A 26003-nucleotide genomic window follows, 5' to 3' on the forward strand; every position below is an offset into this window, starting at 1 on the left:
ACACCCCCCCCCCCTGCCCCTCCACGCCCCCCCTTCCCCCTGCCCCTCCACGCCCCCCCTTCCCCCTGCCCCTCCACGCCCCCCCTTCCCCCTGCCCCTCCACGCCCCCCCTTCCCCCTGCCCCTCCACGCCCCCCCTTCCCCCTGCCCCTCCACGCCCCCCCTTCCCCCCTCCATATGCCGCCAGTGAAACCTGGAGTCCAGCTCATGAAGCAACACGGGTGGAGGTCATTTAGAGGTTCAATTGCATGTTGGCAGGAAGCAGGTAAAAAAAGATCAGCCAGGAATCAGAAGTGTTTAACACACAGGAAAGGATTCACCCTGAGTTGGTAAAGTGATAGTATTGTTAAGCAAAGCTTTCCTACGGCTGTAAAGGGGGCAGAGAGGCTCTGTGCAATGTCAGAAAAATATTTCATTCCATTTTATATTTAAGTCCCAGTTGGCCCAATACTTGTACCCAGCACCAAGACACGGAACTGCCCCCTCCGATACTAACTTTGTTACTCTGGTATTAGAACAAGTTAAAGCTCATTGGAGAGTACACGCTCACAGTTAAATGTAACAAGCACAAAATATTAATTTATCGATGACATGGGGGAGTGAAGAGTTTACTTAAGGTTCAAGTATCATCTTTGGGAGTGGATTGGGATGCGGAATGGTAAGATTTCAATGGAACTCCCTCCCAACTCACACTCAGCTGTGTAATCATTTACACAGGTCACCAAATCTCTGCATCATAGAATCCCTACAATGCAGGAGGAGGCCATTCGGCCCATTGAGGCTGCACCGACTCAGCATCTTACCCAGGCTCACACCCACCCGCCCCCCCCCCCCCCCCCTCCACCCGCCGAATCCCTGTAACCTCTAATCCCCTCACCTACATAACTTGGGACACTAAGAGTCAATTTAGCATGGTCAATTCACCTAACCCGCACATGTTTGGACTGTGGGAGGAAACCGGAGCACCTGGAGGAAACCCACCCAGGGTAGAATGTGCAAACTCCACACAGACAGTGACCTGAGGCTGGAATTGAACCCAGGTCCCTGGCACTGTGAGGCAGCAGCGCTAACCACTGGGCCACCATGCCGCCCACATGGTCAGTATATTCCATTGGGCAACTTAGAATCTGAAAGTGACGGAAATGATCATCTGCAAATCTGATTGGCATTGGATCTGAAATGTACAATCATTCTAACTCTTAGGTTCAGTGGTTGGAGGGAGTGTGCATTGCCTAACTTTGTCTGGGAGCATCTGAGCAAGGTTCGACAATTGGGAGGGGAGGGGGGGTTAGAATGGAAGAACGGAAAATCAGGGGTACTGCAGGAATAGGACGAGGGGGAGACGGTGGCATGTGGAGGAGCAGCTGGAGGTCAGGTCAATGTTCCACGTTGGTGCCTTGCTCGGCAACATCCTGCGGATTGGTTGGTTTGTGCCAGGAGGTTTCCTTAAACGCAAACCAGCTGTTCCCCGACCACAGGATGAAGTTCATGAAGCCAAACATCTGCGGAGAGAGAGACAATTATCAGGTCATTCTCAGTCATGTCGATCAGCGATACCACAACATTTAACAAAGGCAGCACGGGAGCGGGAACACAGTTCCTGCAGATATAAATAAGACAGGTGCGTCGGCTGGAACCACAAAGGGACTCGGGAGCCCTTGTCCAAGATTCTTTGAAGGTTAACGTGCAGGTTCAGTCGGCAGTGAGGAAGGCAAATGCAATGTTAGCATTCATGTCGAGAGGGCTAGAATACAAGAGCAGGGATTTACTTCTGAGGCTGTATAAGGCTCTGGTCAGACCCCATTTGGAGTATTGTGAGCAGTTTTGGGCCCCATATCTAAGGAAGGATGTGCTGGCCTTGGAAAGGGTCCAGAGAAGGTTCACAAGAATGATCCCTGGAATGAAGAGCTTGTCGTATGAGGAACGGTTGAGGATTCTGGGTCTGTACTCGTTGGAGTTTAGAAGGATGAGGGGGGATCTTATTGAAACTTACAGGATACTGCGAGGCCTGGATAGAGTGGACGTGGAGAGGATGTTTCCACGAGTAGGAAAAACTAGAACCAGAGGGCACAACCTCAGGCTAAAGGGACAATCCTTTAAAACAGAGATGAGGAGGAATTTCTTCAGCCAGAGGGTGGTGAATCTGTGGAACTCTTTGCCGCTGAAGGCTGTGGAGGCCAGGTCATTGAGTGTCTTTAAGACAGAGATAGATAGGTTCTTGATTAATAAGGGGATCAGGGGTTATGGGGAAAAGGCAGGAGAATGGGGATGAGAAAAATATCAGCCATGATTGAATGGTGGAGCAGACTCGATGGGCCGAGTGGCCTAATTCTGCTCCTATGTCTTATGGTCTTATGGAACAGGCACACAGGCCAGACTGTCGGCAGAGGGAATAAAATGGCACCTGCTCCTCTCCCGGGGTGGGAAAACATTCCACTTGCGATTGGAAGCCCGGATGTATCGACAAGCAATGCTCTGTAGAAAGGTCCTGCGGGAAACTGGTGCCAGTCTCAGCCCATTGGGAGCTCTCTTTCCTCCGAGTAACAGGGTTGCGGGTTCCTACCCCAGACACTCAATAACATAATCCAGCCAGTCATTCCAAGGACAGTACTGAGGGGGTGCTGCACTGTCAGAGGGTCAGTACTGAGGGAGCGCCGCACTGTCAGAGGGTCTGTATTGAGGGAGCGCCGCACTGTCAGAGGGTCAGTACTGAGGGGGCGCCGCACTGTCAGAGGGTCAGTACTGAGGGTGTGCCGCTCTGTCAGAGGGTCAGTACTGAGTGAGTGCCGCACTGTCAGAGGGTCAGTCTTTCAATGTGGTGTTAAACTGACGATATCCACCCACTCCGGTGAAAATAAAAGAGCCAGTGGGATTATTCAAAGAAGTCTCACAACACCAGGTTAAAGTCCAACAGGTTTATTTGGTAGCAAAAGCCACTAGCTTTCGGAGCGCTGCTCCTTCGTCAGGTAAATGGGAGTTGTGTTCACAAACAGGGCATATAAAGACACAAACTCAATTTACAAAATAATGGTTGGAATGCGAGTCTTTACAGGTAATACGTGTAAAGTGAACAGGTAATACCTGTAAAGACTCGCATTCCAACCATTATTTTGTAAATTGAGTTTGTGTCTTTATATGCCCTGTTTGTGAACAGAATTCCCACTTACCTGACGAAGGGGCAGCGCTCCGAAAGCTAGTGGCTACCAAATAAACCTGTCGGACTTTAACCTGGTGTTGTGAGACTTCTTACTGTGCTTACCCCAGTCCAACGCCGGCATCTCCACATCATTATTTAAAGAGCCAGTGATACCTGCCTGTGTTGTGGCCAAAATGTCTCCCTCAGTTAATATTACTGAAACGGATTATCCAAGTTTTGATTTCATTTCATTCTGTGAGACTTTCTGTCGACAAATTGGCTGCCAGTTTTTTTACAAGTGACCACGCCTCAAAGAAAAATCACTTCATTGGCCGTAAAGCACACTTCCAATATCCTAAAGTCATCAGCAATGCGATACAAGTGCAAGATCTTTTCTGTTTAACTATCTGTGCCGATTAGTTCTGCGACGATTAGTCTTCATGTTAGCAACTTGAAATCAGAACATACCGAGGTTAACCTTGGCCAATCAGAACATACCGAGGCTAATCTTGGCCTATCAGAATGTACTGAGGTTAACCTTGGCCTATCAGAATGAATGAGGTTAAATTTGGCCTATCATATTCACTTGTCATGTTCCAGAAATCAGACATTTATATTAACTCGTTGGTGGGTCGAATCTAAACAAAATAACTACAAAGGAAGAAATAATTATTAATCAATTCTCTAAAATTTGAGAAAGACTGTTTGTTTTAAACTCTGACAGAAATAGATCGGAACACTAATCCACATTTCAATTCACAAAAACCTTTGTTAATGTCATGAAAGCCAACAAAACCTTTGATGGTTTTGAAATAATTTACAGAGGAAATGTTTTACTCGCTCCTTGGTTTCTTTTGGCTTTGTGTAACTATTTCATTTGTAAATATACTTCACTCGTCCAGTTTATCCTGAATGTCACAATCTGTGTGGCATTAAGATGGTCACAACATTGGTTGAAATCCAGTTCATGTTTAGCAGTAATTACTGTTCCTGATGAAAAAGTAATGAGTGTTCCTGATAACGGAGTGAGGAATGTGTCCACACATGCCATCTCATTGACGTCATGGCTGAAGTGACAGGAAACAAGTCTATCAGGTCTGCCGCAGAAGGCTGTGGAGGCCAGGTCATTGAGTGTCTTTAAGACAGAGATAGATAGGTTCTTGATTAATAAGGGGATCAGAGGTTATGGGGAAAAGGCAGGAGAATGGGGATGAGAAAAATATCAGCCATGATTGAATGGCAGAGCAGACTCGATGGGCCGAGTGGCCTAATTCTGCTCCTATGTCTTATGGTCTATCCATGGAACCTGAAATTTTTTCTGCCACTACAAGCGAGCACTGGGTGGAATTCCGATTGTAACAAGCAATCAGCATGGTCTGGAGATTTGAGTTTACAATTGAAGCTGCCACTTCAATGCATCGCACTGTCGAAATTGCAGCACTTTTCAATGAGATGTTAAACCAAGGTCCCATCAAGTGGACATAAATGATCAAAGTGCTTTACTGACTGAGGCCATGAAAGACATGGAATGATTTTCTTTCACATGAGTTGCAAGGCCAAACTAGCAGCACGGTGGCACAGTGGTTAGCACGGCTACCTCACAGTACCAGGGACCCGGGTTCAATTCTGGCCTTGGGTCACTGTCTGTGTGGAGTTTGCATATTGTCCCTGAGTCTGCATGGGTTTCCTCCGGGTGCTCCGGTTTCCTCCCACAGTCCAAAGATGTGCAGGTTAGGTGGATTGACTATGCTAAATTGCCCCGTTGTGTTTAAAAATGTGTTGGTTAGGAGGGATCGGTGGGGTGAATATTTGGGGTTACAGGGATAGGGCTTGGGTAAGCTGCTCTGTAGGAGAGTCAGTGCAGACTCAATGGGCCGAATGGCCTTCTTCTGCCCTGTCGGGACTCTATGGTAGCCCTGAACCGTTACAGCTCTGTAATGCTCTGCGACTCTTGTACTCACCACTGATGCATTAAGGCGCCCCATTGAGGGGAGAGCACCCTGTGTGCACACAACATTTTTCTCCTGGCAAGCGCTTATCGCACGGATGAGGGTAGTTGGCCATGTGCTTTTCTTAACATCAGTCAGACCTTGCACCCAAGCCGAGGAGGAGGCCAGCCAGAGAAAGGCAAAAAGTGCAGTCACTACAAAATCCTGGAGAAAGAGAGAGACGTTTTAGTTCAAGGAGTCAATGCTGTCAGATTTACTCGTTCAAGTTGGGAGACTGGCTTGCAGGTCCTGCAGGAAAAGGTCATTCCCATTCACAAACATCTCCCTCATCCATGTTCATTAGTCAGTGCTGAATCGGACTTCAGACAAGCTTTAAACCTGAGTAGATTAAATAAGGTCCACTGGCAGGAGGGTTGGTAACCAGAGGACACAGATTTCAAATAATTAGCAAAAGACCGAGGTTGAAGATGGGAGTTTTTTTTAAACGCAGCAAGTTGTGGGTGATTTGGAGTGTTTTTCCTGAAAGGCAGAACTCAGCACAGCAACAGCCCACCCCACATCACAGCTAGTGAAACACCAAATCTGATTCCATGCCCCCTTCCCTACACCCCAGCAGTTCATACCCTAGATATAGTACTCCAGGCTGTTTACCCACTTCCCTTCGAAATTGTTGCAACTATACGAGGCATTGGTGAGGCCGCACCTGGAGTATTCTGCAGAGTTTTGGTCTCCGTATTTGATGAAAGATGTAGTGACGTTGGAGGCAGTTCAGAGGGGGTTCACCAGATTGATTCCAGAGATGAGGGGTTTGTCGTATGAAGAGAGATTGAACAGATTAGGCCGATACTCTCTGGAATTTAGAAAAATGAGGTGAGATCAAATTGAGGTCTACAAGATGATAAAAGGTTTGGATAAAGTAGACTCTTGTCCTAGAATGCCCCTCTTGTGGGGCATTCTAGGACAAGAGGTCATAGCCTTAGGATAAGGGGTAGCAAATTTAAAACAGAGTTGAGGAGAAACTACTTCTCCCAAAGGGTTGTGAATCTGTGGAATTCGCTGCCCCAAAGTGCGGTGGATGCTGGGACAGTGAGTAAATTTAAGGAGTTAGACAGATTTTTAATTGGGAATGGGTTGAAGGGTTATGGGGGGGAAGGCAGGAAAATGGGGATGAGGAGCATATCAGCCATTCGCGGTTTCGATGGACTGAATGGCCTAATTCTGCTCCTAAATCTCATGAACTTATGAAAGACCATAACCAGTTCACCTTCAGGGGTCGCTCACCTTTCTAAAGGACTAAGTCCCTGTGCCTGTCATTCCCAGAACAAGCCTCTGCCAGACTGTCCTGTACAGTTTCACAATGGCTATGAAAGAGGAAAGAATGGATTTGGTCGAAGGAGGATAGATTTATCGCCCCTGCATTCGAGTAAAATCACACCCGAGTCAAATGCTCTAACTCAATGTTTGAATATCAGCAGAACCTGCCAGAAAGGTTGTTTCTCTGAGAAGAACAGACAGTTTTCTAGAAGACTACAAAATTGTTTTTAAGGGGCAACGTCAGATTTTTAAAACAATGTTCTGTGTGCTGACTGACTGTGCGAGCAGTCTGTATATGTGGCTTGGGAGCGAGAGAGGGATATTAGAATGTTCTCCCTGCGAATGCCATGCTAGAGATGTATCAGAGGAGGGTGCTCCTCCAGAGGTTTCTCTGGGGTAGCTCCCCCCACGCTTGAATTATGAATAAACTATTGTAACCTGTCTCTGAGTCTCCTATGGTTAGGTGGATGAAGTCCACCACAACACTTACAATAGGGGAAGAGAGAAGGATCAAACAATAAGCAAAGGGGTGACACCCTTTCCACAAACATTCACTCCCTCCTCCAGTGATACACAGTGACAGCCGTGTATACCATCTACAAGATGCACTGCAGAAACTCACTAAGGCTCCTTAGGCAGCACCTTCCAAACCCATGACCACTACCAAATAGAAGGACAAGGGCAGCAGACACATGGGAACACCACCACCTGGAAATTCTCCTCCAAGACTCAACATCCTGACTCGGAAATACAATCGCTGATCCTTCACTATCGCTGGGTCAAAATCCTGGAACTCCCTCTCTAACAGCACTGTGGGTGTACTTACACCTTATAGACTGCAACAATTGAAGAAGGCAACTCACCACCGTCTTGTTAAGGGTAACTAGGAATGAGCAATAAATGCTGCGCCTCGCCAGCAATGTCCACATCCCTTGAATTTAAAAAAACACACCTGGTGGCAAGAATCAATCATTGCAGGAAGTAATCACCAATTTTAAATTTCCCTCAGTATTTCTCTCAACACAATGTTGAAGATCATAAACTGCTTCACTCAGACTTAAACTCTCAAACCTCTCATCCCATCCCAGTGAATGTTCACTGACTGCATCTATCCATCGCTTCAGTGCTCTCCTGATGATGGTCTCCCCAACACTGTAATATTCCAACTAAAACCTGAACAATAAGTGAAACAGGCTCAACATTCCCTCACTGTTTTTACACCCTCCGCCTTGAAACAAATACCAAGCATTCCACGTAGACCAACCACCGAAATATCCAAATTATCTGTATGGTGCGCTCTCTCTCCTCCATTTAGGATCTCACTGTTTTCTGTGTATTTTCCTCTCGTACTGTTACACCTGAAATCAGTCACTTCACATTTTCCTTCATTAAACTGTATCTGCCGCCCATCTGCCCTTCGACATCCACCAGCACGTTTTTCACAAACCTCGTAGGTATTTCTTAGATCATCACCCCCTTCCCAAATATGGAGTAAATTGCAGAGGGTTTGGTGGGGTGGAAGGGGAGGGGGGTGCAGGGCTTGGTGTGAAACACTGGACCATTCCAGCCCATGTTAAGCCTGACCAACCAAACGAGTGCAAATAATAATCATGCATCTGTGGGTAAATGGTTAGTCTGAACACCAGCAGCAAAAAGAGATCCAGATACAGGTCAGGCTGGGAACAAGGAGCAGAGGACAAGTCATTACATATTGAGAAAGCGTAGGATAAAGGAGCATGCAACTAAACAGAGTCTGGTTGAAGAGTTTCAGATTATTCAGGCAGGAGATCATCTCCCCACACTGGTCTGTCTGTCTCAGCAACGTTAGTGACGAGACAATGGTGTGTCTCAGTATTTTCTTTCTAATGGTTGACTCCATGGGACCCAGGATCTGGAGATAAAGTTTCAATCCCTGCCCCCGTTCATTCCTCGCTATCTCCAATTGTTAATAGAAACAGATATTGAGGGTTCTGATTTAGGATTTATGGGTGGCACAGCGGTTAGCACTGCTGCCTCACAGCGCCAGGGACCCGGGTTCGATCCCCGGCTTGGGTCACTGTCTGTGTGGAGTCTGCACGTTCTCCCCGTGTCTGCGTGGGTTTCCTCCGGGTGCTCCGGTTTCCTCCCACAGTCTGAAAGACGTGCTGGTTAGGGTGCATTGGCCGTGCTAAATTCTCCCTCAGTGTTACCCGAACAGGCGCTGGAGTGTGGCGACTAGGGAATTTTCACAGTAACTTCATTGCAGTGTTAATGTAAGCCTTACTTGTGACGAATAAATAAACTTTTTAAAGGATTTATCTAACAATGAGGATTCCAATAGCGTGAAGAACAGCTCTCCCCCAACCTGCTACACCACCAAATTCAGCAGGGCAAACCAGCAAGTAAGAATTGTGAATACAACATGGCTCAAGTTGTCTGGGCTTCTAGGACTTGATCAACAGCTCAAAATCCACTTGTAGCCATCCTTGGTGTTAGGATAAGCATGTTTTTTTTTTAGTTATAATTTACTTCTTAAACTAATAAGGTTGAATATTATATAAAAGACTTAAATAGATCCTGAAAACATCAATGACGAAACCTTGCGGGCTTATTCAGAGGATTTAACTGTGTGTTGACTATCTTAATCCTTTTTGAATGATAAATAGTCTTTGCAAACAGACAGTTTTATAGGTTTCTCTTCCTCCTTCCAGATGGTAATTCATGCAAGAATTTAAATCACTCATCCTTACCAATAATTTTCGCAGATTGCTTTTCAGTAAACTGGTAACAGCTCGCCAACTTCCCCTCTTCAATACTTTCAAAATAAGTGACAGCCATTCGCTGATTCATTCCCCAGGGCAATGCATTGACCAATCAAATTCAAGCTGCCTGGTTTAAATTTCAACCAATGCTTGGCTGTTATCTGTCAGTCACCATCAACTGGTGCATTCTCCATGGAAATGCCTCTACCAATCAGAGTTCACTTACCAATCAATCAGCATTCTCTGCCTCCAACAGGACCCCGTGTATTAATATATGTAGCTTCCAGTACATGCATTTAGCCCAATTGACAATCACTGGGCTGTTCTTTGCAGATCAAAAGAACATATACACACTTAGCGCCTGTTTCAGCTAAACAAAATAAGTGATAGCCATTCGCTGGTCCATTCCTCGAGGCAATGCCTCGAATAATCAGAGTAAAACAGCCTGGCTAAAATTTTCAAACAACGCTTGGCAATTAACTGTTGGTCACCAGCAACTAGTGCATTCTCCATAGCAGTGCCTCTAACAATCAGTGTCCACTTGCCAACCAATCAGCACCCTTTTCTCATACAGTATAAAGTTGTTGTTTCCCCTGACATTGGTATTCTTGATTTGGCCTGATGAGTGCAAGACAAAAAGTTTCAACAAAAATGCCTTTTCTCAGCAATACTCCGAATTACCAGATGACGATAAGCCTCAGTTCATCAGTTCCATCCAAAGTGGCTCATATTACTTTACTTCACAAGCAGAAGCTAAAGGGGACTATTGTACAATACAAGGAGCAATTAGTAGCAGGGTAATGTCAGGAGAATCTGATTAAACATTTCTTTATACCTGCCGATATGGAGAGAATCAAGTTAACGAACTTACAGCAATTGGCAAGTACTTGTTCTGCTGGTAGAGACTCTGGTATCCCACATACAGGATGAGGGCAGCTATACAGTACAGGAAAGTAAACACTCCGACCGTAACAAAAAATTCTGCGGATGAGGAGAAGTCTCCAATGAGTGCCAGGGTGTCATAAACGGTGCCATTCTTGCAGGTGAATGCTTGGTAGGAAATCTGGTTTAACCTGCAACAAAGATCACAGAGCAGTTAGGAAGAGTCATGAGGATCTGAGAGCGAAGAAGCTTGACCCAACAGGAAACAGGACGCGGCTCTTGACGAGAGTGGGCAGAAACTTAACACAAGTTTTTTAAAATTAAGAGTTTGTGGGGTAATAGAAAGAAGGTAGTATCATAGAATCGCTACAGAGCAGAAGGAGGCCATTCAGCCCATCGAGTCTGTACCGGCCACATCCCACCCAGGCCCTATCCCCATGACCCTATGCATTTACCCTAGCTGGTCCCCCTGACACTAAGGGGCAATTTAGCATGGCCAATCCACCTAATCCGCATGTCTTTGGAGTTGTGAGCAGACAAAACTAAAGGGACATAAATATATAAGATAGTCACTAATAAATTCAATAGCAATTCTGGAGCAATAGTGAGAAGATGGAACAGATTTCCACAGGGAGTAGTTTGAGGCAAAAAGCAGAGATGTATTTAAGGGAAATGAGATTAGAGTGAGGAAGAAAGGAATAGAAGGATGTGTTTGGAGACACAGTAAGAAGTCTCACAACACCAGGTTAAAGTCCAACAGGTTTATCTGGTAGCTGCTCCTTCATCAGGTGAATACTCTTGAAGAGTGAGCAGCAACTTAACACAAGTTTTAAAATTAAGAGTTTGTGGGGTAACAGAAAGAAGATAGAATCCCTATGATTCTATGGCATTTGGAGTCATGACCAGGGATTGAGGCGTGGGCCATAAAAACCAGCACGAACCATTTGAGTTGAATGGTCTGTTTCTGTGCGATTGATTTTACATTATTCTATGTAAAAGACACATGATTTGGGGAACTGGAGTTCTGGAAGCCAAGCAGAGGAACAAAAAGGGTTGAGGGCAGTAACATTTTTGAGATTTTCCCCTTGATGTGCAGAGTGCCCCCATCCCACACCTTCCTTGCCACCTTTTAAACACATGTTTCACAAACAACCTGCCCACTCCCATTGCCCTGTTCATACTGTCGGGATTAGACCATAAGACATAGGACCAGAATTAGGCCACTCGGCCCATCAAATCTGCTCTGCCATTCAATCATGGCTGATATTTTTCTCATCCCCATTCTGCTGCCTCTTCCCCATAACCTCTGATCCCCTTATTAATCAAGAACCTATCCATCTCTGTCTTAAAGACACTCAATGACCCGGCCTCCACAGCCTTCTGCGGCAAAGAGTTTCACAGATTCACCACTCTCTGGCTGAAGAAATTCCTCATAATTTGTTTTAAAGGATCGTCCCTTTAGCCTGAGGTTGTGCCCTCTGGTTCTAGTTTTTCCTACCAGTGGAAACATCCTCTCCACGTCCACTCTATCCAGTTCTCGCAGTATCCTGTAAGTTTCAATAAGATCCTCCCTCATCCTTCTAAACTCCAACAAGTACAGACCCAGAGTCCTCAACCGTTCCTCATATGAAATGCTCTTCATTCCAGGGATCATTCTTGTGAACCTCCTCTGGAACCTTTCCAAGACCAGCACATCCTTCCTTAGATACGGGGCCCAAAACTGCTCACAATACTCCCAATGGGGTCTGACCAGAGCCTTATACAGCCTCAGAAGTACATCCTTGCTCTTGTATTCTAGCCCTCTCGACATGAATGCTAACATTGCATTTGCCTTCCTAACTGCCGACTGAACCTGCACGTTAACCTTAAGAGAACCTTGAACAAGGACTCCCGAGTCCCTTTGTGCTTCTGATTTCCTAAGCATTTCCCCATTTAGAACATAGTCTATGCCTCCATTCCTCCTTCCAGGGCTTTGGCAGCATAACAGTTGGGTTAATTGGCTTGGTAACAAGCTCAATCGCCGTTAATTATTTTTGTAAAGTGGTAGATGGATTGCCGATTTCCCCGGTATATGGGGACTGGGTCACAGCAGGATGGAAGGTGGTGCAACAACCACCCATCGCACCCGACATGCCACCCCACCTTCTGCCAAATACATGTCTGGGGTGGGAAGGAGGGGCTGTAAAATCCACTTCAGGGGCACAAAACCAGATCACCACAGTATGTGCTCAGCTGCTGTCCTATCAGATCCACCATTCACAAAGAACTGATTGCAAAATTTTTGGAAACAAAATGGATGGAGGAAAAACTGAGAATATAAACATTCACTTCCCAGGATTCACTCTTGGGGTTGGATGTCCCCGGGAAAAGCCAGTATTTGCTGCCCATCCTTAGTTGCCTCACCTTCCTGAACCATTGCATTTTCGGTGTTGTGGGTACACCCTCAGCGCTGTTAGGGAGTTCCAGGATTTCAACCTAACCATCATGTGGAAAGGAGCTCGGATGTTCCCGTGCACCTGCTGCTTTGGTCCTTCCAGGTGCTGCAGGTAACTCAAACTCTATAATCCCTGTGACATGCAACACTTCATCCAATCCAAGCTGCCTTGGCTCAGCTGAAACAATCCCACCTCTGATTCAAGTCCCACTTCAAAGAGTTTCGCACATAATTCAGGCTGACATTCGCCAAGTGCACCACTGAGGGAGTGCTGCACTGTCTGAGGCACCGTCTTTCAAACAAGGCAATAAACCAACGAACTCGTGTGTGTTTGACCTCTTACATGTCCCCTCTTCCTTCACACCGCTATTGCTGTTTGGACCCTAAACCCCAGAATTCCCTCAGAAATGTTGGAGAGATGACAAACTAGACAGAAAGGGTTTGCAGAGAGGGATGGTGAGTGGGTAAGGAGTTAGGTGGAGAGTTGTAGTGAGTATGGGAATGGAAGATTCTGTCAGTCAGTGATCATAAAGTGAAATGAACCCTGTGTGAAAGGCAGGCAGTAACACAGTACTGGAGAATGTTCTAGACCAGTGTAGAGTGAAGTCAATGGAAAGAATACTGAGGACAGCAATGGAAGCAACAAACCTCCAGACAGGGTGGGTCCGATGCCACTAACCTGAAAGGGTAACTGAAATTGACGGAGATCAGATCTTTCTCGCCATTCAGACACTTAACTGAAGCCATACTCGTCCCTGTGTAACCTCCACAAGTGGCAAAGGCAAATATTGCAAAAATCTGCAGAGACAGAACAAACAAGAATGATTTAGCATTTACAGAAACAGGCCATTCGGCCCAGTTGGTCTATACTGGTGTCTATGTTCCACACATGCCCCTACATCTCACAATCAGGATATCCGTCTTTCCCTTTCTCTTTCCTGTGTTTGTGTAGCTTTCCCTTTAACTGTGTCGATATTATTCACCTCAACACTCCCTGTAGGAGCCACTTCCACATTCTCACCGCCCTTTGCGTAATGAAGTTTCTCCCAAATTCCCGATCGGATTTCTTGGTGACTGATGGCCCCAATACTGACCTCCCCACAGGTGGAAACGTCTTCTCTATGTCAACCTTGCCTAATATTCCCATAGTTTTTAAAGGTCTCGATAAGTTCGCACCTCTCAGCCTTCTCTTTTCTACAGGAAAAGCCCCAGCCTGTTCAATCTTTCCGGATAATTCTGCGAGTAGCCTTGTAAATATTTTTTTCAGGTTCTCTGGTGACTTGATGTTTATTAATATGGAGACCTGAACTGTTCACAGAGCTCCAAGTGTGGTCTTAAAGAAGGGAAATGCTTGCATTTATTACAGCAATTTTCAAACTCCTGCAAGAGTTTGACAGCCATGAAGTACCTTTGAATTTTAAGGTACTAAATTCAGCTTCTGATTTGTGCACAGTAAGATCCCACAAACAACACTGTAATAGTTTACAGTTTATTTATTCGTGTCACAAGTAGGTTTACATTAACACTGCAATGAAGTTACTATGAAAATCCCCCCGTTGCCACACTCTGGCACCTGTTCGGGTACACCAAGGGAGAATTTAGCACGGCCAATGTACCTAACCAGCATGTCTTTCAGACTGTGGGAGGAAACCAGAGCATCCGGAGGAAACCCACGCAGACACGGGGAGAACGTGCAGACTCCACACAGACAGTGACCCAAGCCGGGAATCGAACCCCAGTCCCTGACACTGTGAGGCAGCAGTGCTAACCACTGTGCCACCGTGCTGCCCATAATAACCAAATAATCCATTTTTGAGAGGTTGATTGAGGGGTTTATTGAGGGATAAATATTGGCCACGACACTGGGGCAATTCCCTGATCACCTTCAAAATAGTGCCCCGCGAATCTTTTTACATCCACTCAAGGATGTTGATGGGACCTTAGTTTAACATCTCATCCCAAAGACAGATCCTCTACAATGCAGCACTCCCTCAGCGCTGCACCGCAGTGTCAGGTTTGAACCTGGATTGTGTGACTCAGGAGGTGAGAGCCACAACTGACTTCATCGAGATACATGGAGACCAGAACGGAGAAATGATCTCGTCACTGGGATCACCGAAAGGCCAAGCATCTTCCTTTGTACAGAGCCACAGGTCAGAGGGCAGGTCAGAGGAAACTGCAGGGGATGGGCACAATTGTAATGTGGAACTTGTTCAAGGAACAGCGACTACGCGTCCTTGATAAATATGTACCTGTCAGGCAGGGAGGAAGCAGACGTGCGAGGGAACCATGGTTTACTAAGGAGGTTGAATCTCTTGTGAAGAGGAAGAAGGAGACTTATGTTAAGATGAGACGTGAAGGCTCAGTTAGGGCGCTTGAGAGTTACAAGTTAGCCAGGAAGGACCTAAAGAAAGAGTTAAGAAGAGCCAGGATGGGACATGAGAAGTCTTTGGCGGGTAGGATCAAGGAAAACCCTAAAGCTTTCTATAGGTATGTCAGGAGTAAAAGAATGACTAGGGTAAGATTAGGGCCAGTCAAGGACAGGGGTGGGAAGTTGTGTGTGGAGTCTGAAGAGATAGGAGAGGCACTAAATGAATATTTTTCGTCGGTATTCACACTGGAGAGGGACAGTGTTGTTGAGGGGAGTACTGAGATGCAGGCTGTTGGACTGGATGGGATTGATGTTCATAAGGAGGAGGTGTTAGCAATTCTGGAAAGGGTAAAAATAGATAAGTCTCCTGGACCTGATGGGATTTATCCTAGGATTCTCTGGGAGGCTAGAGAGGAGATTGCAGAGCCTTTGGCTTTGATCTTTGTGTCGTCATTTTCTACAGGAACAGTGTCAGAAGACTGGAGGATAGCAAATGTTGTCCCCTTGTTCAAGAAGGGGAGTAGGGACAACCCTGGTAATTATAGACCGGTGAGCCTTACTTCTGTTGTGGGCAAAGTTTTGGAAAGGATTATAAGAGATAGGATTTATAATCACCTAGAAAGGAATAATTTGATTAGGGATAGTCAGCACGGTTTTGTGAAGGGTAGGTCGTGCCTCACAAACCTTATTGAGTTCTTTGAGAAGGTGACCAAAAAGGTGGATGAGGGTAAAGCGGTTGATGTGGTGTATATGGATTTCAGCAAAGCATTTGATAAGGTTCCCCATGGTAAGCTTTTGCAGAAAATACGGACGCATGGGATTGAGGGTGATTTAATGGTTTGGATCAGGAATTGGCTAGCTGTGAGAAAACAAAGGGTGGTGGTTGATGGGAAATATTCATCCTGGAGTTCAGTTACTAGTGGTGTACCGCAAGGATCTGTTTTGGGGCCACTGCTGTTTGTCATTTTTATTAATGACTTGGATGAGGGCGTGGAAGGATGGATTAGTAAATTTGCGGATGACACTAAAGTCGGTGGAGTTGTAGACAGTGCGGAGGGAAGTGGCAGGTTACAGAGGGACATAGATAAGCTGCAGAGCTGGGCTGAGAGGTGGCAAATGGAGTTTAATGCGGAAAAGTGTGAGGTGATTCACTTTGGAAGGAGTAACAGGAATACAGAGTACTGGGCTAATGGTAAGATACTTGGTAGTGTGGATGAACAGAGGGATCTGGGTGTCCATGTGCATAGATCCCTGAAAGTTGGCACTCAGGTTGATAGGGTTGTTAAGAAGGCGTACGGTGTGTTAGCTTTTATTGGTAGAGGGATTGAGTTTCGGAGCCAGGAGGTCATGCTGCAACTGTACAAAACTCTGGTGCGGCCGCATTTGGAGTATTGCGTACAGTTCTGATCGCCGTATTATAGGAAAGATGTGGAAGTGTTGGAAAGGGTGCAGAGGAGATTTACCAGGATGTTGCCTGGTATGGTGGGAAAATCGTATGAGGAAAGGCTGAGGGGCTTGAGGTTGTTTTCGTTAGAGAGAAGAAGGTTAAGAGGTGACTTAATAGAGGCATACAAGATGATCAGAGGATTAGATAGGGTGGATAGTGAGAGCCTTTTTCCTCGGATGGTGTTGGCTAGCACGAGGGGGCATAGCTTTAAATTGAGGGGTGAGAGATATAGGACAGATGTTAGAGGTAGATTCTTTACTCAGAGAGTAGTAAGGGCGTGGAATGCCCTGCCTGCAGCAGTGGTGGACTCGTCAACGTTGAGAGCGTTCAAGTGGTTATTGGATAAACATATGGATGATATTGGAATAGTGTAGATTAGAGGAGCTTTAGATTGGTACCATTGGTCGGCGCAACATCGAGGGCTGAAGGGCCTGTACTGCGCTGTAATGTTGTATGTTCTATGACATAGCACAGGACAGATTATCACACCGAGTTTCAGTGTCCACCAGCAAGTCCTCCCACAACAAGAAGGATCATGTTTTAAACAGATTATATATGTAATATCATTTAATGTAAAGTGCCGACACTACACCAGTGGACACCAGCGGGTTTAGAGTACAGGGTAGCCTTACCACTGCCCTAATGATGCACCATAATATAAAAGCAAATTTACTGTGGATGCTGGAATCTGAAACAAAAACAGAAAATGCATCTGTGGAGAGTAGACGCTATTAGCACCATTCTCAGCCTTTATCACCACCATTAACATTCCCTTTCTCTTTTTGTCTATGACATCTTGGTTAATTACACAATAGCCCCTCCCCTCACCCTAACAATATAAATCTCATCCTATTTTGTTTGTCTTCAGCTCTGATCAAGGGTCATCCAGACTCAAAACATTGGCTCTATTCTCTCTCCACTGATGCTGTCAGCCCTGCTGAGATTTTCCAGCATTTTCTGTTTGAGAGTGCACCATAATCCTGGGAAAGAGGGACCAAAGCCAGAGGAAAAAATAGCACGCAAAGAGGAGGGAGACACAGAAAACAGAGGGGGAGAGGTGGAGGGAGAGAGGCAGAGAGACAAAATGAAATAATATTTTTTAAATGTAATACAACAGTGCAGTGACACTATTGGGCCTGTTTAAATCCTGGAATGTCAGGACTAAAGTGAATAGAGCCAGGAATTGAACTAGCTATTCCAGGATGAGGAGGGTTAATCTATAGCCAACGTAATCACTGAGTGCTGATTATCGTTATATAAAGTCCACTCACGGTAGCTAATAATAGCCAGAGCAACTAGTGAGAGCACAACACACTGGTGCCAGTCAGACACACTCTCCACAAGTTCACACACTAGGAGAAAAGACTGCAGAAATCCCGAAACTGTCAGTCAAGCAGCAGAACATCTCGTATAGGGAAGCACAGTGTCCAATCTGAGCTGTTGGAGGTGATTGGTACTTACTGGGGCAGAGTAGGCTGATGCAAGGACAGCTGGTGTTATGTCACCAATAATTAGCCGAGAGTCACGCTGGGATCAGGATCCACATAAACTCCCACAACCGGGGGATGTTTGACCTTGCAAATGTTTAGCTAACGTCCACAGATGTTGATGTCGCTGGGTAGGAGTGGTCCAATGAGAACACAAGAAATAGAAACAGGAGTAGGCCATTTGGTCCCTCCAGTCTGTTCCGCCATTCAACACAATCATGGCTGATCATCTACCTCAACCTCTTCTGTCCAATCCTCATGTCGCTCAATTCCCTAAGAATTCAAATATCTGCCAATCGCAGGACTGAATCTACTCAACGATTCGGCAGCCACTACTCAATGGGGTGGAGAATTCTAAACACTCATATTCCTCCAAGAAATTTCCCCTCACTCCAAAACGGCCAACCACTCACCCTGAAATTATGACCACTAGTTCTAAATTCCAATCATTGGAAACAAGCGTTTGTCAAAACTGACCTGGTCAAGCTGTGACTTTGCAGAATTAAAGACCTGGATTACACAGAGATTTTCCAACTTCAGAAAGACTCCAAAGTCACTTACAGCCAATAGTGTCAGTGCAGCTTTAAGGTTTACCCAAGAGACATGACAGTTTTTACGTATCATCTGAAAAATGGCACCTCCAACAGTGCAGCACTCCCTTAATACGGACACTAAAGCATCGTAAGAACGTAAAACATAGGAGCAAGAGGAGGCCATTTGGCCTCTCGAATCTGCTCTGCCATTCAGTACCATAGAAATGTTACGGTTCAGAAAGAGACCATTCGGCCCATAGTGACTGTGCTGGCCAGACAAGAAACTAGCCATCATTTTAATCCAATTTTCCAGCACCTGGTGTGTGGCTTTGCAGATTCCAGCACTTCAGATACAGATCCAGGAACAGCTTCAGTCGCCACCTTAGGCAGTGAATTCCAGATGCTCACCACCCTCTGGGTGAAAGAGTTTTCCTCACATCCCCTCTAATCCTTCTACCAATCACCTTAAATCTGTGCCCCCTGGTAACTGATCCCTCAGCTAAGAGAAAACTCATCTTTCCAGTCTACCCTGTCTTGGCCCCTCATAATCTTGTGCACCTCAATGAGGTCACGCCTCCGCCTCCTCTGTTCTAAGAAAAATAACCCTCGCCTATTCAATGTTTCCATCATATCTGCAATTTTCAAACCGTGGCAACGTTCTTCCTGTAATGTGGTGACCAGAGCTGTATACAAAATTCTAGCTGTGGCCTAACCAGTGTTTTATACAGCTCCAGAATTACATTCCTGCTCCAGAATTACATTCCTGCTTCTGTAATCAAAACCTCTCCCAATAAAGGAAAGCATTCCATATTCTCCCTTGTCCACCTGTCCTGCCATCTTCAGGTTCCTGTGGGCATTCACTCCAAGGTCTCTCACTTCCTCAATCCCTCTCAATATCTTTCCGTTTATTGAATGTTCTCTTGCTGTGTGCCCTCTCCAAATGCATCACCTCACACTTTTGCAGACTGAATTCCATTTGACACTTCTCTGCGCACTCACGCAAACCATTGATATTATTCTGGAGTTGACAGATATCCTCTTCACTATCAACTGCACAGCCAATTTTTGTGTCATCTGCAAATTTCCTGATCTTACCTCCCACATTTATCCAGATCATTAATATATGCAACAAACAGGGAAGGCCTGAACACCGAGGCCTGTGGAACACCACTGGAAACCGCTTTCCATTCACAAAGACATCATTCCGCCATTGTCTGCTGTTCCCTCTCACACAGTCAATTTTGGATCCACTCACCATCTTCCTTTGTCTCCCATGGGATCTCACTTTTCTGACTAGTCTGCCATATGGAACTCGTCAAATGCCTCACTAAAATCCACGTAGGCAACATCCACTGCACCATTCCCATCAATCCTCCTTGTTACTTCATCAAAAAATTGGTTAAGTCAGTAAGACACAATCTTCCCCTAACAAAACTATGCTAACTATCCCTGTTCAATCCTTGCCTTTCTAAGTGGCAGGTTATCCTGTCTCTCAGAATTGCTTCTGCTAATTATTTTAACAGCCTGGGGTACGATCTATCCAGCCCTGGTGATTTATCCGCCTTAAAGGATGTCAGTCTCTCCAGTACTTCCTCTCTCACTATGCTTATTGTACCATCCCTCTCGTTAGTGAAGACAGACAAATTAAGAACCTTACCCACACCTTCAATGTATAAGTTATCATGTACATCTCTGATAGGCCCTACCATGTTCTTAGTTATTCTGTTGCTCTTAATGTATTGGTAAAACAATTTGGGTTTTCTTTTATTTTACCTGTCAATATTTTTTTGCATCTTCTCTTTCCCAATTTCCATTTTGACTTCACGCCTGGTCTTTCTCTGCTCCTCTGGGTTTTGTACAGTATTAGGCTTTTTGTGACGGTCTTTCTTGTTCTGCTTTATCTTAGCCCGAATGCTTCTGGCTAACCGGCGGGGTTCTGGGTTTGGCAATTCTACTCATTTTCTTTGTGGGGACATTTCTACACTGCACCCATAGAATCTCACTTTTGAATGCCTCCCAGTGATGTGAGACAGTTTTTCCTTCTAGTTTCTTTATCCAGTTCCCTTTCACCAGTTCACCTCTCAGCCTTGTCAAATTGCTCTTCCCTTTCACAGCGGTTAGGTCATGGCTGATTTCATTGGGGAATTAATTCCCTTTTCCTGCCTGTCCCCACAAATCTTGACTCCCTTGTCAATCAAAAATTCAGCCTTGAATATATTCAATGACCCAGCCTCCACTGCTCGCTGTGGAAGAGAATTCCAAACACTAACAACCCCCACAGAAGAAATTCCTCATCACCCCTATCTTAAAATGGGATACTTATTATTTTTAAACTGAACCTCCCTGTACAGATTCCACCACAAGAGGAAACATCTTCACAGTATCCATTCTGTCAATCCCCCTCAGAGTCCTATATGTTTCACTAATATCACTCCGCATTTGTCTAAACTCCAAAGAGTATCAGCTCAATCTCTCCTCATACGACAAACCCCTCATCCCGGGAATCAGTCCAGTGAACCTTCTCTGAACTGCTCCCAATGTCATTCCGTGTATCAAGTTTCCGGAATGAGACATGGACTCACAACCTTGGACTTGGAGCTGAAAGCACTGGACACTATACCACAGCTGGCACAAGCTATGAGGCGGCACAGATTTAAAAGTTATGACAACTCACATTGTTATAGCATCGTAACAATGGCCCAAGGTGCCTCACAGCAGGAGTCAATCCAAGAAATACTGACACCAAGCAGAATGAGACGTTAGGACAGGTAAAGAGGCAAGGCGTAAGTAGGAGGACATGGTGGAAAGGTTCAGGATGGAAACTGCAGCATTGAGGCCACGGCAGACACAGCCACCAAAGACGGAGCGAAGGAAGTGGCAGAATGAGGAAGTTTGATATAGAAAGGGATACGAGGAGATTTAACAACTGAGATAAAAGTAAAGTTCACAACAACCAATTCCAGCCTCCATACACTTAAGGTCATTGTCCTTATCCCACCAAATCGCACTTACCCATCCAGCCACTGACTGACACTGGCTCCTGGTATAGCAACGCTTCAATTAGAATATTCTCATCCTTGCTTTCAAACCCCTCCATGACCTTGCCCCTCCCCATCTCTCCTCCAATTCCCACCACCATCCAGGGTATCTATGCTCTTCCAATTTTGGCCTCTTGTGCACCACCGATTTCTGTCATCCCATCATTTGTTTTCAGTTGCCTTATCCCCAAGTCTCTCTTGACTCCTTTAAGAGATCTCCTTAAGACCTACTCCTTGGCCAAACCCATCTTCTCATCTCTTTACATGGGCTCAGTGTCAAGTATTGATTTATGGCAAATCTTGACACACTGTGGGTTGTTTTATTATGTGAAGGGCGCTATATAAATGCAATGTCATTTATTGCAGGATTGAAAAAGAGTGGCAAGGATGATGAGAGTTGATTGGAAAGGAGAGGGTTAAGAATGCTCGCTTCCACATTCCAAACCCTCGGGAGTGCCGTCTTCTCAAATCGGGAATGCTGTGAACATCAGCCAGTGCCAACCTCTGCCCTGTACACAGCTGCACCCAATCTCAGATTCCAGTCACAATGAGCGGAGCTGGCGAGATGCATCATTCCTTGCGGCTTCCAACTGTCCTCTTATCCTCCTGCACCCAGCAGACTGAGAACAATTTGATGCACAAGGCCGGAACATCCCAAACACTCGCCTGTCACAGAGGTTCACCAGCGAATTTCTGATCTCAGTCATGTGATTCTGTTAATAAGCCAAGTGCTTCCACCATTGAGAAGGGACAATGCGGAGGATCACAGAATGGTCTCCTGTGCTGTAACCATTCAGACCATCATGTCCATGTCAGCTCCTGTGAGAGAAACGCAGCTAGCCCCACTCGCCCTGCCTTTCCCCATAGCCCCCAATGCTTTTCCACTATCCAATTCACTTGTGGATGCCTCGATTGAATCTGCCTCCACCACACACTCAATGCACGCCAGATCCTAACCACTCACTGCAGAAACAAGCCTCCCTCATGCTGCATCTGTTGTTTTTGGCAATCAGCTTACTGTTCCTTCACTGTCAGAACCCTGGAACTCCCTTGCTAACAGCACTGTGGGTGTACCTACACTATATGGCTATATGAACTGCAGCATTTCAAGAAAGCAGCTCACCACCACCTTCTCAAAGACAATTAGGGTGGATAATAAATGCTGGACCAGCCAACGACACCCACATCCCATAAACATGTTTTTAATAAGTTTTACTCTGTGTCTAACCCTGTTTTGTACCTGTCTTTGGAGTGCTTGATGGAGACAGTGTCAAGGGAGATTTAATCTGTATCGAACCCTGTGCTATACTTGTCATAGAATCCTACAGTGCAAAAGGAGCCCATTCGGCCCATTGAGTCTGCACCGAACACAACCCACCCAGACCCTATCCCCATTTACCCTAGTTAGTCCTGCTGACACTAAGGAGCAATTTAGCACGGCCAATTCACTTAACCCGCACACCTTTGGACTATGGGAGGAAACTGGAGCACCCAGAGGAAACCCACGCAGATACGGTGAGAACGTGCAAACTCCACACAGACAGTGACTCAAGCCGGGGATTGAACCCCGGTCTCTGGTGCTGTGAGGCAGCAGTACGAACCAACATGCTGTGTCCTGGAGTGTTTGATGAGCATCATTGGGTGATTGGAGTGGACTTGGTGCAGTTGCTTCAGGGTGAGGAAGATGGTACCCGAGGTTGAGTAGTGCGCCCAGCCCATTGTCATTGAAGGGGTTTTGTGACTGGGTTCTGCCCTCCTGCTGTGGGGGGTTTAATAACCTTACTTTACCATCTAAGGGCATACTCTGAAAGACATCAAATGCAGCAACCTCCCAATCCAGCCAAACTCAGACATGAGTCACACAGACTCAGGGCTGCTCTGCACATAAACAATGGTTCCAATTTTTTAATGCAAACGGCTCTGAGATTAACAAAGTTCTCCCCACTAACTGGGCACAGCCCGGGGAGCCATTCACAGCAGCAACTGTAATTCTGCAAGTTCTCTAAGCAGTTTGAGTGAAAGGCCTGTTACACACCCATTGCAAGACTTTGATAAATCCCAGCGGCTCTTTAAGGGGACCGATGTCCAGTTTAAAGGCGGGGAATTTCTGAAATTACAAAGAAATAAAGTTTCAATCAACAAATACAGGAAACGCATCACCACAAAACTTTAACAAATACTTTGCAAACTTTCCGCAGAGTGTCTCAGACCTGAACCGGGGCCGCATTCTCCATTCCGACTGTCTGTGGGGTTATTTTCTTGTGCAAAGATCCCAGTTCCGGGACACAGACAGAGAGGGGGCTGAGGGGGATTCCTTTAGCGAGGATTAACTCCAGGTATAAGGACGCTTCCGTATTCAGCAGAGAAATTCAACAGCGGCACCGCAGCAGCATGTGATCAGAGAGTGAAACTGAGTCCCAACAGGATATCAATCAACCCGCTTTAACGGTACAAGTCATACAGCCAGCCCAGTTCAAACAGGCGACATTCACATCTGGATAAAACAAAACTTTCAAATCCACCCCCCCCCCCCCCTTAACACTGACCTCACCCCAGAGACACCCCCCTATAAACACTCACCATCCCAGAGACACCCCCCTATAAACACCCACCATCCAGAGACCCGACCTAAACACCCACCATTCCAGAGACCACCCCCCCATAAACACCCACCATTCCCAGAGACCCCCCCCTATAAACACCCACCATCCCAGAGACCCCCCCATAAACACCCACCATTCCCAGAGACCCCCCCCGTAAACACCCACCATCCCAGAGACCCCCATAAACACCCACCATCCCATAGACCCCCCCCTATTAACATCCATCACCCCAGAGACCCCCCTGTAAACACCCACCATCCCAGGGACCCCCCCATAAACACTGACCATCCCAGAGATCCCCCTATAAACACTGACCTCACCCCAGAGACCCCCTGTAAGCACTGACCTCACCCCAGAGAACTCCCCCCCTCGTAAACGCCCACCATCCCAGAGACACCCTGATGCACTATCAATCAAGCAAAGACTACTTAGTACGCAAGAACAAATAGGCTTTTATTCGCAAAAGACTTGGAGCACACCTATGCTGATGAACTGGTCCAGTGACTGAGGCAGGGGGGGTTGGGAGCAGTCACCTTTATACCTGGACCGGGGGGGGGAGGAGTCTCAGGCAGAGCCGGCACGGGCATGCCCAGGCATGTCACACACACACACAGGCAATAAGCTTAACAATGGTTTACCACACACTGCCCCCCCCCCCACCCCCCCCGCCTCTGTAAACATTGACCTCAGTCCAGAGACTGAAGGTTTTTTTGTGACCGGAAGCCTGTGTCCAATGGTGTGTCGCGGGGATCGGTGCCGGGTCCCTTGATGTTTGCAGTGTACACTAATGATCCGGACGTGAATTCGCAGATGACACGAAAATTGGTGGTGGTAAAGAGCGAGAAGGAAAGCATTAGATTACAGGACTTCCCGCTCGATGCCACGACCTCCGCGAGTCTCCCAGACTCGGATTTCCAGCGTAGTCAGTTCTGAAATTGCGATTTCCATTTATTAGCGAGCTCTGAGCCCGTTAGTCTCCCCCCCCCCCCCACCCCCGCCGGAAGTGGTTCAGTCCAGCAGGATTTACTCCGGCTCCAGACTAATAGGGAACAGGCAACCTGATCCCACTGGAGGGAAGAGAGGCCATTGAAGCTGCCCAGGTGGTCAGGGGTAAAGAGGGGTGCCCCTTGGGCAGTGCCAGCCTAGCACCCTAGCACTGCCTAACGGGCAAACTGGCATTGCCCAGCAGGCATTGGGCAGTGCCAAGGGGGTGGGGTCAGAGACGATGGGCCAGAGGGGGTGGGGCCTATTAGGGCCAATAGGGGGTGGGGAAACCACTGCCACTCTGCACTGGGATGACTAGAAGAGGGAGGGAACAGGTGATGGGGGCTGGCCTTCCGGGTTGTGGGGAATGGTGTCAGTGGTTGTGGGGGGGTCGGGAGATCGGGGCTGGCCTGGGGAGGTCTGGGAGGCCAGTGATCCGGGTGGGGGTTCGAAAGGCCCATGATGTGGTGTTGCAGGGCTGGCCAGTGACCTGGAAGCTGGCAGTGCGGGGCCACTGCGCAGTCACCGATCTCCGCTCTGACAGATTGGCGCAGTGGCCCGTGCAGCGCTATGCTGCCAGTCTCTCAGGCGAGAATAGGCCCTGCCCACTGAGTTAATCCCCCTGAGGCATTCTGTGATGCTCAGAGTGTGGGAGATTCATTCTGGAAATCACGCTAAAAAAACTGGTGGAATTTACAGCCATTTTCCCGTAAGTTAGAGACTCACGTCCTGACCATCTGACCCCCTGTAAACACTGACATCGTCCAGAGACCCCCTAAAAATATTGAATCATTACAGATGTTCCTTGCAAATATTGTTACATTTTCAACAACTGCCCCTCCCCCCCCACACCCCCCACCCCCTCGACTCCATCTTAAAAGTTTATTTGCCAATATTGACATACCTGCCCCAGCAGAGAATGCTGAATATATTGGACCATAGCCAGGGACCCCTGTCAATATGTGTGCATCTGTGGAGCCCTTTAAAACATCTACAATCTGCTTCGAACCCTCACTTTGCAAGGATTTACATTCACAACATTAGGTTCCAAAAGCCAGTGCCAGGGACTGAATTGCCTTCATTGT

General features: G+C 46.6%; 1 protein-coding gene across 1 annotated transcript; it reads right to left on the reverse strand.

Moving 5' to 3' along the window:
• Positions 1-171: 171 nt before the first annotated feature.
• LOC144487380 (synaptophysin-like protein 2) lies at positions 172-23753 on the reverse strand. The gene is made up of 6 exons (XM_078205468.1): positions 23542-23753; positions 23367-23438; positions 13135-13253; positions 10011-10212; positions 5097-5288; positions 172-1501 (listed from the first exon to the last, which is right to left on the reverse strand). The coding sequence occupies exons 1-6, from the start codon at positions 23563-23565 to the stop codon at positions 1376-1378; spliced, it is 735 nt and encodes a 244-aa protein (XP_078061594.1). The 5' UTR covers positions 23566-23753; the 3' UTR covers positions 172-1375.
• Between the last annotated feature and the right edge of the window lie 2250 nt (positions 23754-26003).

Source organism: Mustelus asterias, unplaced genomic scaffold (assembly GCF_964213995.1).
Source record: "Mustelus asterias unplaced genomic scaffold, sMusAst1.hap1.1 HAP1_SCAFFOLD_761, whole genome shotgun sequence".
NCBI classification, from domain to species: domain Eukaryota; kingdom Metazoa; phylum Chordata; class Chondrichthyes; order Carcharhiniformes; family Triakidae; genus Mustelus; species Mustelus asterias.